Source organism: Macrobrachium rosenbergii, chromosome 54 (assembly GCF_040412425.1).
Source record: "Macrobrachium rosenbergii isolate ZJJX-2024 chromosome 54, ASM4041242v1, whole genome shotgun sequence".
NCBI lineage: Eukaryota > Metazoa > Arthropoda > Malacostraca > Decapoda > Palaemonidae > Macrobrachium > Macrobrachium rosenbergii.
In genome coordinates, this window is record NC_089794.1 from 18407603 (window position 1) to 18420102 (window position 12500).

General features: G+C 39.4%; 1 protein-coding gene across 2 annotated transcripts in view; it reads left to right on the top strand.

Moving 5' to 3' along the window:
* LOC136834809 (sodium- and chloride-dependent glycine transporter 1-like) overlaps positions 1-12500 on the top strand; it is a 127672-nt gene that overhangs the window by 62472 nt on the left and 52700 nt on the right. Inside the window, exon 1 of one of the 2 annotated variants that reach the window (XM_067097544.1) lies at positions 2420-3183. The exons of the other annotated variant lie outside the window; for it this stretch is intronic. Within the exon in view, the coding sequence (XP_066953645.1) occupies positions 3124-3183 (60 nt within the window). The 5' untranslated portion in view covers positions 2420-3123. Of the gene's footprint in view, positions 1-2419; positions 3184-12500 lie in introns of those variants that run through there. 2 annotated transcript variants of the gene reach the window in all.

Genomic DNA, 12500 nt, shown 5'->3' on the forward strand with positions numbered 1-12500 from the left:
AAATTATCGATTATTTTTATAAATCTCTTGAAATAATCGACTTTCTCATACATAACATGAACAGAATGTCGAAATATTCGGTGACTGCTTTACAAATTTTTTGTCAAATAATCGCCTACCCGCTGTGGTGAAGGAAGTAGTTAATGTCGAAATTATAGTTTATCTTTATAAATCTCTTGAAATAATCGATTATTTTCATACATAACATAAATAAAATGTTAATGTAATCAATGACTGCTTCACAAATCATGTTAAAAATCGGGTGTTTTAAAAATTAGAATAAAAAAGCTTTTATAATATCTAAAGATTTTAATAACTGATGCACGGGCGTTACAATAATCGATTACCTAAATAATTATGACAATAATCAAACATTTTAATACCAATAATGGCGATAGACATATGGAAAGGATCAACCGTCAATTAGCTCTGTTGGAATGACAGAACATATTGATAAGGACATAATTCATAAAAATTTGAAAATAGTTATTATCTAGATAATTGTGAATCAAAAACATATCGATTTCAAATGAGTTGTGCAAACCAAATGACATATATAATGTTTTCCAATGGAGTATCTTTTAATATATTTTAATCTGAAAAATAATTTTCCCTGTGTGTTATAGGCAGACGCTAAGAACAGCTACCCTGACTAAGGACTGGGCTGGGAGGGAGAGGGAGTTATAGATACACCCAGTGTTGTCTCTAAATTGTTCTTTAAAGGTATTAACAAAAAATTTGCTTGAATCTAAACACTTTTTTAGTGAGTGTTTTTATAAATATAAAAGCAATTATGTTTAGATTTCTGAAATAAACAGATGAATAAATAAGTAAAATAATTTTTAGATAATAGGCTGGGTTGATAAATTTGCTTGAGTAAATAGACAAGTTTATCAATAACTGCTCGGCATAATCCTGCTGAAATACTAGATTATTTTATTATAATAAAAAATGCTAAAAAAATAAAATGCTAAAATTTTTTAAAAATTATGCTAAAAGTTTACATTTTAAATACTGTTTACTTTATTGTTATGTTCCAATAAAATGTTAACTTGACAAACCTATTAAAGTGGTCGACCGTTTGAATATTATATTATTTTAATAAGGGGGTTAACAACGAATTTGTAATAATGACACATTAGTACATATTCAAAATATTATTTTGATTATTTTTTTTTTAATAATCGGATATGTTAATGATAACTGCATACATGCACATGGCGAAATAATCGATTATTACAATAACTTTCTTTCAAATAACTGAATATTTCATTCACAAAATCATTAATTAACATGTTGAAATTATCGATTATCTTAACAAATCTCTGGAAATAATCGACTTTTTAATACTTAAAATAAGTAAGATTGTAAAATAATCAATTATTTGAAAAAATTTGTTTAAATTATTGAGCATTTTAAAAATTATAACAGTACCTCGCTTAAATAATTATTTTTCTATGAAAGCCATTATAATAATGGAAAATTTTAATATTAACAGGAATATACATATTAAAATTATCGATTATTTCAATCTGGAAATAATCGAACGTTTTGATGTCAGTAATTTTGATAAAAATATTAAAAGGATCTATTGTGTATCAATAAACTTTGAAAGATAATTGATTGCTTAGATAAAACTGTTCAGTGACCGAACAAATTTATAGATAATAAATTTGATAATCATGTTAAAATAATCCATTATCTAAATAACTGTGATAAAACAATCGAGTCTTTTAATAACGATATAAGTAAATGTCAGTGTATGTTTGAATAATCGATTATTTAAGTAAATGTCTTGAATAATCGAACCCCTGAAGAAATAGCAATAACTTATTAAAATGATTAATCAATTTACTAAGCAACCAAATCTTTCAGTTCACATTATTTCAATCCAAATATAAGTTCTTTTAGTCTTGCAGTGTATTTACAGAGAGAGAGAGAGAGAGAGAGAGAGAGAGAGAGAGAGAGAGAGAGAGAGAGAGAGAGGGGGGGTAAGCACTTGCTGTTAATGTGTACCTTCGTGTTGATCATCCGCTTTGGCAGGTATCACTGATTTAGTCGAAGTTACAAGACCAGAAGGATAGATTGAGCGCAATTATCTATTTATTCAGACATTTCTTAGCCAATGACTTACCCATTGGTATTCGTTATTAGTTATATCAATTTACTGTCGTGACGGATCGCCTGATCGGGAGAGGTAATGACCATTATGAGCTTAGTGCCATAATGTGTCCAATTTGCATTTGTAGGCCCAACACACAATTGAGTATATAACTGCTTGGTCGTGACTGCCGTAGGTTGAAACTGTGGTGGGCAGAGAAATGTGGAAAGAGAGAGAGAGGGATGGAGGGTGATTAGGGAGAGGGAGAGAAAGAGAGAGGACGTACTGTGGGAGAAAAACCGGTGTACAAAACTCTTCAGTGGTACAATTTGTTCAGACTAAATTGTCTAAAGGAAAGGAGCCTTTTAGCTCAAGTTAGCCAGAGAGGAGAGGGAGAAAGAGAGGTTTCCCAACGTAGAAAAACTTGATGCAATGTATGCATCAAGGGTACGGGAGAAGGAGGAAAGAGCGAGAGAAAGAGTTGGAGAGAGGGAGAGAGAGAATTTCCAATGCAAAAAAACACACTATCATCGGCACCGCCTGGCTAAGCAATATATGCCACCTTCCTAAGGCCAGTCAGTCAGTCAGTGACGAACCAGGACCCGAGTAAGACCATCGCTGCTTCACCTCCCGCTCGCGCCAAGAGAAAACCCTCCCCCTCAACCAAGATTAGACTCAACCTGTCTTTACCATTGCCGTCTTGAAAGACATTCTTCCACGCGTAGACGTCATTCTTCCCTGAGATACGACAGAGCATAGGTTGTCATTATCTCAGCAGGATTTTCCAGATAAGAGAAACATTCCCTCGAATTTTGCGTAACAGAAATTTCCCAAACGCCGCGTCCACCCAGTGGCGGCGTCCGTGTCAAAGGGTCCCAGACGATCGGAGAGGCGCCTGTCTCTTCTTCTCCTTCTCTTTCGGTCTATCGGAGACCGATTTCTTAGCCGGCGATCGGTGATCTGTCAACGATTCGACCTCCAAGCACTTCTAAAACGGCTACGCCAACTCCCAACTCGCCACGATGGCGGAGAAAAGCAAATTTTCGATCAAGTTCGACGACCAAGACATGGACGAACACGAGGTGAGTTGTGCATGGACGGCTGTTGGGCGTCTGGCTCGATATTCGGCGGAACAGAAGACTTGTTGCTTTGACTCTCTCTCTCTCTCTCTCTCTCTCTCTCTCTCTCTCTCATGTAGTAGGCTTACTGTTATGATTTGCACTTAACCTATCAAATTATCTTTGTTGTATGACGTTTTTGAGTAACGTTAGAATTGATTAGAAAGTAAAATGGCGTTGAAATAGACTATATATATACACATTTTATATATATGAATAAATACTCTGTGAGCCTAAGGCATTTCTCCAAGAGCTTCTAGCACCAGCTATAGCCACTGTCATATTCGTACGTTAACCGCTGAATTGGTGATAATGTATCAAGCCGCTTCCTAAATCAGGGAGTACTGTAGTTCCAGGAAAGCGAACACGACTGTTATTGCCACATTCAAATTCTTAACATCTCTAAAGTTTCTGCAGTTTCTCCCCACTATCCCCAGTCTGTGCAGTATCATCAGGAAAAAAAGTCACAGTTTTGGGTAGGAAAAAAAGTCTCAAAAAAAAGTCACATTAATTTTGATGGCCGGCAATAAAGTCAGGGAAAAATTCACTATATTTCTTGGAGGTTACAGCCTTTTGTTTATGTTTTTACGGTAATCCCCAACGGCCTTGTACTAAGCAAGATCTAAAGACTTTAGATCTTGGTACTAAGCACGCCGCAAAGGTGGATACATATCGGGTTAAAATACCTTTGGTGGTCACTATCTAGGAAAGATTAATGTGACTTTTTTTCCTGTGACTTTTTTTCTGTGACTTTTTTTACCTGTGACTTTTTTTTTTACCTGGATTCGTATCATCTGCTGTATCACTACTCACTTTCTTCTCCCATAACTTTTTACCCGTCTACCTTCATTTCTCAGTCTAGGATTAAGATAGACGTGGAGACATAACACTATCACCATTGCTTCAGCCTGACTGTTACACCAAACCAGTCACTTATCTGCCTACAGGTTTTATAACATACCTTGTTCTCATAATAGAAACTTTTATCTCTCACGGATCATATCATCAGCTTTTTCTGGGTCCATATATTTTCACTTAGTTTTTTCCTTTTTACATTCAAACTTATCATATTATCTTTCATAACAGTCACACAAGCCTCAAACACACACACACACACACGCACACTTAGTGGGATAGTGGCGTCAGTGCAACTCATGCGGTGCACTGTAGGCATTACCTAGGGTTCTTTGTAGAGTCCCTTTGGCCCCTAGCTGCAACCCCTTTCATTCCTTTTTTCTGTAACTCTGTTCATATTCTCTTTCTTCCATCTTACTTTCCACCCTCTCCTAACAATTGTTTCATAGATAGCTGCGAGGTTTTCCTCATATGACACCTTTTAAACCTTTTTACTCTTAATTTCCCGTTCAGCGCTGAATGACCTCGTAGGTCCCTGTGCTTGGCCTGTAGCCTAAATTTTATATTCCACGCCATTCCATTCCTATTTATGTAGTTGTTACTGCACGTTTTCAACTTGACCTTAAATTTACCAATCAAGTCCAGGGTCCGAAATTTTGAATTACCGTACCGAATTTCCTAGGTACCCAAGCTTTGACATGAAGTACCGAGGTGTAAAGAGAGGCGTTGTATCTTAGATGACAATGTTTTAGGTACCGAAGCTGAGGCGTACTTTAGTCTTGAAGCTACCGAAGCTCAGAGTTACCGAACCTAGAGGTACAGTCTACAGAGTCTTAGAGAACTGCCAACTCGTGCAATATAACCTTCTCCAAATACTCTCTCTCTCTCTCTCTCTCTCTCTCTCTCTCTCTCTCTCTCTCTCTCTCTCTCTCTCTCCCCATTCCACCCAAGGTAAATTTAGAAATGAAGTTGTTTACTGTTTACTTCTGGGGACCGGGTAATAATGAAGTGAGAGATAGGAGTGAGGGGAAAAGAGAAGTGAGAAGGCGTCGGGAAATGAGGAGGGTGTGAGAAGTGAGAGAAATATAACGTGTTGGAGGAGGAAGAATTAAGAGGAAGGTTTTGAATGAAAAATGACATAAGGAAAGAATATGGAAAGACGTGAGAATGAGGGACAAAAAAAAAAAATTAGGGAGAGTAGGGAATCGCAAATTCGAGGGTCAACCGGTTCGATCAAGCTGTCATCCTCTTCTCACCAAAATGTGGAATTCTCTTCATTCCCCTGTGTTTCCGAGTTACCAGCTTCCCTCTTTCCAAGATGCGGTTCTATCATCACTCAAGAATTGGCCCTTCTGAAGCGAAAATTCATTTTCTCGTCAATCACTTGTTTTCAAGGGTACTGTTGTCCTGGCACCTCGGAATTCCCTTCCTCCCCCTGTATTTCCGAGTTACCAACTTCCTTGTTTCCAAAAGGCGGCTATGTGATCGTTCAAGAATTCATTCTGGCAGCACAAATATTATCTTAATTCACCATTTTCCAAGGGGACGGCTGTCCTGGTACCGTTAAAGAAGTTATTTCCCCTTCGTAAATATACCTTCCGATTCGGTCAAGCTGTCACCCTCTTCTCCCCAAAAATGGAATTTTCTCCCTTCCCCTATGTTTCTACTTAAATCACCGTTTTCAAATATTACGGTTGTCTCAGTTCTTCCATTAGTTCTTCCTTGGAGGGGTGGGTAGAGCTCTCGGGTAGCACGCTGTTGGCCCAGCGTTCGACTCTCCGACCGGCCAGTGAAGAATTAAAGGAATTTATTTCTGGTGACAGAAATTCATTTCTCGTCATAATGTGGTTCGGATTCCACAATAAGCTGTAGGTCCCGCTGCTAGGTAACCAGTTGGTTCTTAGCCACGTAAAATAAATCTAATCCTTCGGGCCAGCCCTAGGAGAGCTGTTAATCAGCTCAGTGGTCTGGTTAAACTAAGATATATTTCCTCAGTACCGTTAAAGAACCGTTATTTTCATAGGCATATACACCTCTCCGGTTCGATCAAGCCATCACCCTCTTCTCCCCCAGAAATAGAATTCTCTCCCTTACTATGTGTTTCTACTTAAATCACCGTTTTCCGAGGGTACGGTTGTCTCGGTACCGTTAAGGAACCGTTATTTCCCTACGTAAATATACTTCCCAGCCTCTCCTTGATATAATATTTACCCCGCATTCCTCACTCCGAAGAGGAAATGACCTTGGCTGCTTTCGTCGTCAATGTCCCGCGCGAGGGGCGTCACGGAAATGCTTCTAAACGCCGCCGCCCCTTGCAAGCGGTTTGGCGAGGTCTTCGTGGCCGGGTGCCATGTTGCGAATCATCGTCCTGCGGAAGGAAGAAGGGCGGGGATGGAGAACTGGGAGATGGAGATCGAGAAAAGAGGAGAACGAGGAAGTAGGTGGCGATGGAGATCGAGAAAAGAGATGAACGGGGAAGTAGGTGACGATGGAGAACTGGGAGATGGAGCTCGAGAAGAGAGGAGAATAGGAAGGTGATGATGGAGAACTGGGAGATGGAGCTCGAGAAGAGAGGAGAATAGGGAGGTGATGATGGAGAACTGGGAGATGGAGATCGAGAAAAGAGGAGAACAAGGAAGGGAAGAATAGAGAACTGGGAGATGGAGCTCGAGAAAATGGGAGAACGAGGAAGAAGGTGATGATGGAGAGCTGGGAGATGGAGCTCGAGAAAAGAGGAGAACTGGGAGATGGAGCTCGACCAAAAAAAAAGGAGAAAAAGGAAGAAGGTGATGATGGAGAACTGGGAGATGGAGCTCGAGAAAATAGGAGAACGAGGAAGAAGGTGATGATGGAGAACTGGGAGATGGAGCTCGAGAAAATAGGAGAACGAGGAAGAACGTGATGATGGAGAACTGGGAGATGGAGCTCGAGAAAATAGGAGAACGAGGAAGAAGGTGATGATGGAGAACTGGGAGATGGAGCTCGAGAAAAGAGAACAGGAAGAAGGATAGGATAGAGAATTGGGAGACGGAGCTCGTGAAAACAAGAACGAGGAAGAATGTGAGGATGGAGAAGTGGGAGATAGAGATCGAGAAAAGAGAACAGGAAGAAGGTGAGGATAGAAAACTGGGAGGTGGAGATCGAGAAAATAGGAGAACGAGGAAGGTGAAGATGGAGAAGAAGGTGGCAGATAGAGAACTGGGAGATGGAGATCGAGAAAAGAGGAGAACGAGGAAGAATGCGAGGTTGGAGAACTGGGAGATGGCGATCGAGATAAGAGGAGTTCGAGGAAGATTGAGATAAATAGGAGGGTACTTGACTGTTAATCGACTTAGAAGGGTTTGCAGCTAGGGTGGAGAAGGGCATAGGGCTTTCAACCTCATCCGAAAAGTAAAAAAAAAAAAAAAAATAGAAACATCACTAAAATGTGTCGGGTTTCCCCCTAGAAATAAATGATTGAAACCACTAAAGTATGCCGTGTTTCCCCCTAGAAATAAATGATTGAAGCCTCACTAAAGTATGTCGTCTTCCCCGCGCCTAGAAATAAATGATTGAAGCCTCACTAAAGTATGTCGTCTTTCCCCTTCCCTCTGCGCAACGTCTCTTGAATGAGAAGCAACACAACTTTCCTCCCTCCAGCACCCTCGAGAACCACCACTGCCACTCTCCCTCCGTTGTGCACTCTCCGGGGAGAAAATGAGTGCCACCGGCCTAAAAATAATCCGCCGGGAAGACTTAAATCCACAGGATTTATGGATAAAAAAAATGAACATCGCCCATCTTGGCGCAACTCAGAGACAAAAAGTAAAATAAAAATTATACCTTTTTTTTACAGCCACTGACAAATCAGGAATGCCCGTTACGCCACTGGTTCTTACCTCCCTGACGAGTGAAGCTTCAGACCTGTCATTTGAAGAGCAGAAGTATATGAGACGCGGGGAAAAACAGAAGCAGGAAGAGTATCCCAAAATTTGACAGCCGAGGGAAAGGAAGGAACAGTCACTGCCGATAATGAATAAGGACCGTGATATAAATAACAACACTGGCTTTAGCCGCCGGGCGCGCTTCCCTGTGCATATCGAGGCGACCTTGGGATTCCCCTCCTCTCTCTCTCTCTCTCTCTCTCTCTCTCTCTCTCTCTCTCTCTCTCTCTCTCTCTATATATATATATATATATATATATATATATATATATATATATATATATATATATATATATATAATCCGTACACACACGCAGCCGAAACATATGTGCCGCAAGCATCCACACGTGCATAAACATACGCGCACGCGCACACATGCACAGCATAATCACGTGTACAACGGCATGCAGTCATGGCAGAAGTCCTTGCCATGAATGACTCTAGCAGACGCAAAGTCGCACACACACACACACACACACACACATTCTTCTCGGAAAGTGAGAGTCCGGAGTAAGTCGATAACCGACCGAGCGATGTCATATCGGCGAGGGATTGCGTCATCTCTTGTTTTCCTCCTTCTTCTTCTTCTTCTTCTTCTTCTTCTTCTTCTTCTTCTCCTTCTTCTTCTTCTTCTTTCTTTCGGGGGACGTCATCGTCGCCGCATTATATATCGCGTGCCAGACGATCTTTATAGTTTGAGGGGGAATAGGGCGGGATGGAGTTGGGGTTGCCTTCAAGTTTTGGGCAGTAATTATCGGTAGGTTGGTCTGTCTGGGTTGGTTTAAAATTCGTTGGCGTCTTGAGTAGGTTTGTAGTTTGTAATTTAACGTTGACTTCTTCTTCTTCTTCTTCTTCTTCTTCTTCTTCTTCTTATTATTATTATTATTATTATTATTATTATTATTATTATTGTGCCCTCGAATTTGGGCAGTAATTGTGAGTAGGTTTGTCTGTCTGGGTTAAGTGATTCGTGGGCATCTGTACTGCGTTTGTAATCTAACGTTAAATTATTATTATTATTATTATTATTATTATTATTATTATTATTATTATTATTATTATCACACACTCATAATGCCTCGACCAAGGTCAGTAACTTACAAAAGGAAGCTTCCTTCAACAGGTTAAAAGACCGTATGTGAAAAATTTAAACAAGTAAAATACCAAATAAAAAATAAATAAAATGGCTGATAGCAAAAAGAAATAAAATGGCAAATGGCTATCAAATGCATAAAGACTGTATACTAGGCAAATGCTTCTAGTTATTGCATCACCTTCCTGCTAGAGGTTCATGACAGTTTTGCTAGTTTTTTGTTTATTTTTTGCAACGTGGAAAAAAAAAGGCACTGGTCCCGTTTCTCCTCTAAATTTAGTACATGACCTGAATTTCCACTTGGTACTTTTCCATTTCATTTTTTTTCTACTTCTACTGATTTCTCCCCTTCTTTGCTTAGCTTATTATCATCTCTTGTTGTTATTATTATCATCGTTTTATTGCCTTGTCATCTTCTCTCATTCTATCAGTCTTCATTTTATTTATATTTCTCGACATTCTTCTTTTAGTGTAATGTACTGATTTCTCTCATTTGCCAGGTTCATTATCTCCTAATTCTTATTATTATTTTTATTATTCTTATCGTTTCTATTCCTTGTCATCTTCTCTCATTGTATCTTTCTGTCAGTCTTCATTTTATTTCTAATTTTTGTTACATTCTTCCCTTAATATGTTCTGCAATTTCGTGTTCTTCATGTACCCTATCCTTTTCCTACTTCTTACCATCATTTCCTCCTCCTCCTCCTCCTCCTCCTCCTCCTCCTCCTCCTTATGCTTCAGAAGGAAAGGAATTTTATCAGCTGAGACGATGCGGAAACTCTCGACCCCTCAAGATAGCAACAGAACTTTACATCATCGACCTATTTAAGACCAGATTCATCATGATGCCAACGAGGGAGGAAGCCTTATGAGTTTCATCTTTACGTACACATACGCGCGCGCACGCACACGCATAACACACACACACAAACACGCGCGCACACATATCTTGGCTGGCTGCAATCACTATCCCGAGGCACCGGAAGCCCAAGAAAAATACAAAATGTCGCCAAAAAAAAAAAAAAAAAAAATACAGAGTAACAGATTCTAGCAAACAAATGTTCAGCAGACATTTCACCATCCACGCGATACCTGTGCATATTGATCTTCCAGAAGCGCCTCCTCCCCCCAAACCCGGCCCCATCCCCCATCTTACCTGGAATAGCGCCGGTATTTCCAGCGTTATTCCAAGGACCCCTGCCTGCGTCCAGGAGCCGGGTCCTTGGGAAGTTTCTCGGTAAGTGTCGCGTTTTCTAGCCGTGTACTGCCGTGAAAATTAGCCAGTGATGCGTTTTCACGTTACAGAATGGTTTGACTGGTGGGTTTTCAGGTTAAGTAAGGAGGGGAACGGAGAAACTGAAGCGTTTTCTGTGGTTAGAATATGGTTCACTGAAGCGTTTTATTTTTAGAATATGATTCATTGAAGCATTTTCTAGTTTGAATCTGATTTATTAGAGCATTTTGTAGTTAGATATGATTCACTGAAGGGTTTTATCGTTAGAATATGATTCAGTGAAGCGTTTTAGTTAGAATATGACGCACTGAAGCATTCTCTAGTTAGTATATGATTTATTGAAGCGTTTTTAGTTAGGATATGATTCACTGAAGCGTTTCATTGTCAGAATATGATTCCCTGATGTGTTTAACACTTAGGCTATCATTCACTGAAAGATTTTACTTTTAGAATATGATTCACTGAAGCGTTTTTAGTTAGAGTATGATTTATTTATGCTCTTTGTGGTTAGAATATGGTTCACTGAAGCGTCTCCTCATTAGAATATGATTCGTTGAAGCGATTTCTTGGTAGAATATGATTCACTGAAGTGCTTTCTATAGTGAGAATATTATCCATTGAAGCATTCAGTAGTTAAAATATGAGTAATTGAAGCATGTTATTTTTTGAATATGATTCACTGATACTTTTTACAGTTAAACTGTGATTCACTGAAGCATTTTATTTTAGAGTATGATTCACTGAAGCGTGCTGCAGTTAGAATATGATTCATTGAAGAGTTATTTAATTAGAATATGATTCGTTGAAGCGTTCTGTAGTAAGAATATGATTCATTGATGCATTCTATAGTTAGAATATGATTCATTGAAGCGTTCTGTGGTTAGAATATGATTCATTGAAGCGTTCTGTAGTTAGAATACGATTCACCGAAGCGTTTTATTTTTAGAATGCGATTCACTGAAGCATTATATTATCAGAATATGATTCACTGAAGCGTTATATCTTTAGAACATGAATAAATCTATCAATCCGACGGCTCCATGAGCACCTGTCAGGCCATTCCTTCACGGATGCACTCTTTCTACGGGCCTGGGCTACGTTTGGGCATCAGTCTGACCTTAAAAAATCAAATACTAACACCAGGTTGCAAGGTCATCGGTGTCACCTCTTAAATATGCGCTGTAATCAACCCACCCTCTCGCGCGCAGTTTTTTTTTTAGAAGGGGGAAGGGGATGGGGGGTGATTTGGAAGGTGGGTGGGTTGGACTTATGCACAACACGTGGTCCCTTGCTCTCCTGCCCACCGGCTCCAGAAAGTTCTATATGCCGGGTCGAGGAGTGGTTCCATCTAGCGGTCCCAGGGCGAGTTAAAGTTACGAGGAAGCCTCCTTACCTTGCTTGCTTTATGAGAGTATGAAAGTCTTTTGCGAGTGCTGTGAAGTTTACATATAAGTTTATTGTAGTCTGGTTGTTTCTCTCTCTCTCTCTCTCTCTCTCTCTCTCTCTCTCTCTCGCTAAGGATATTGTGAACGTTTGCAGAAATGTAAATTGGTAACCTCTCTCTTTAAGATTTTTCCGGGTACAGCGTTGCATACTGACAATCTCTCTCTCTCTCTCTCTCTCTCTCTCTCTCTCTCTCTCTCTCTCTCTCTCGCCCTCGGATCAATGCTTCTCTGCTTGTGGATGGTTAACCTAGCAGTAACAGGTGTAATTAGGAGTAATTGCTTCTATTTCCGAATGGAGAGAAACACAATGTCTGTAATTTCCCAGTCTTGTATTTGGTCAGCTAATTGCCATCATGTAATCTTCCAGAAAGTACCATATTATTATTATTATTATTATTATTATTATTATTATTATTATTATTATTATTATTATTATTATTTAAATGATCGAAACAGAACAGAATACCCAAAAATATGAAAACAAATGGAACAGAGAGGTTCAAATATAAAAACAAATAAATAACATAAAATAAACATGAATAAAAAAAACAAACATTCAGGAGCAGCAATAGTACACCTTAGTAGAACTGACGCTATTTTTACTCCCTTCTGTGTAATTTCAATGTTACCTAATGTCTGTGAGACGCCAAATCTGTTGTTTACCTGTTTACAGAGCATGTCACTGGAGAGATTACATGACGCTGGTCTTGTGGTGCTAGAGGTTATGCATT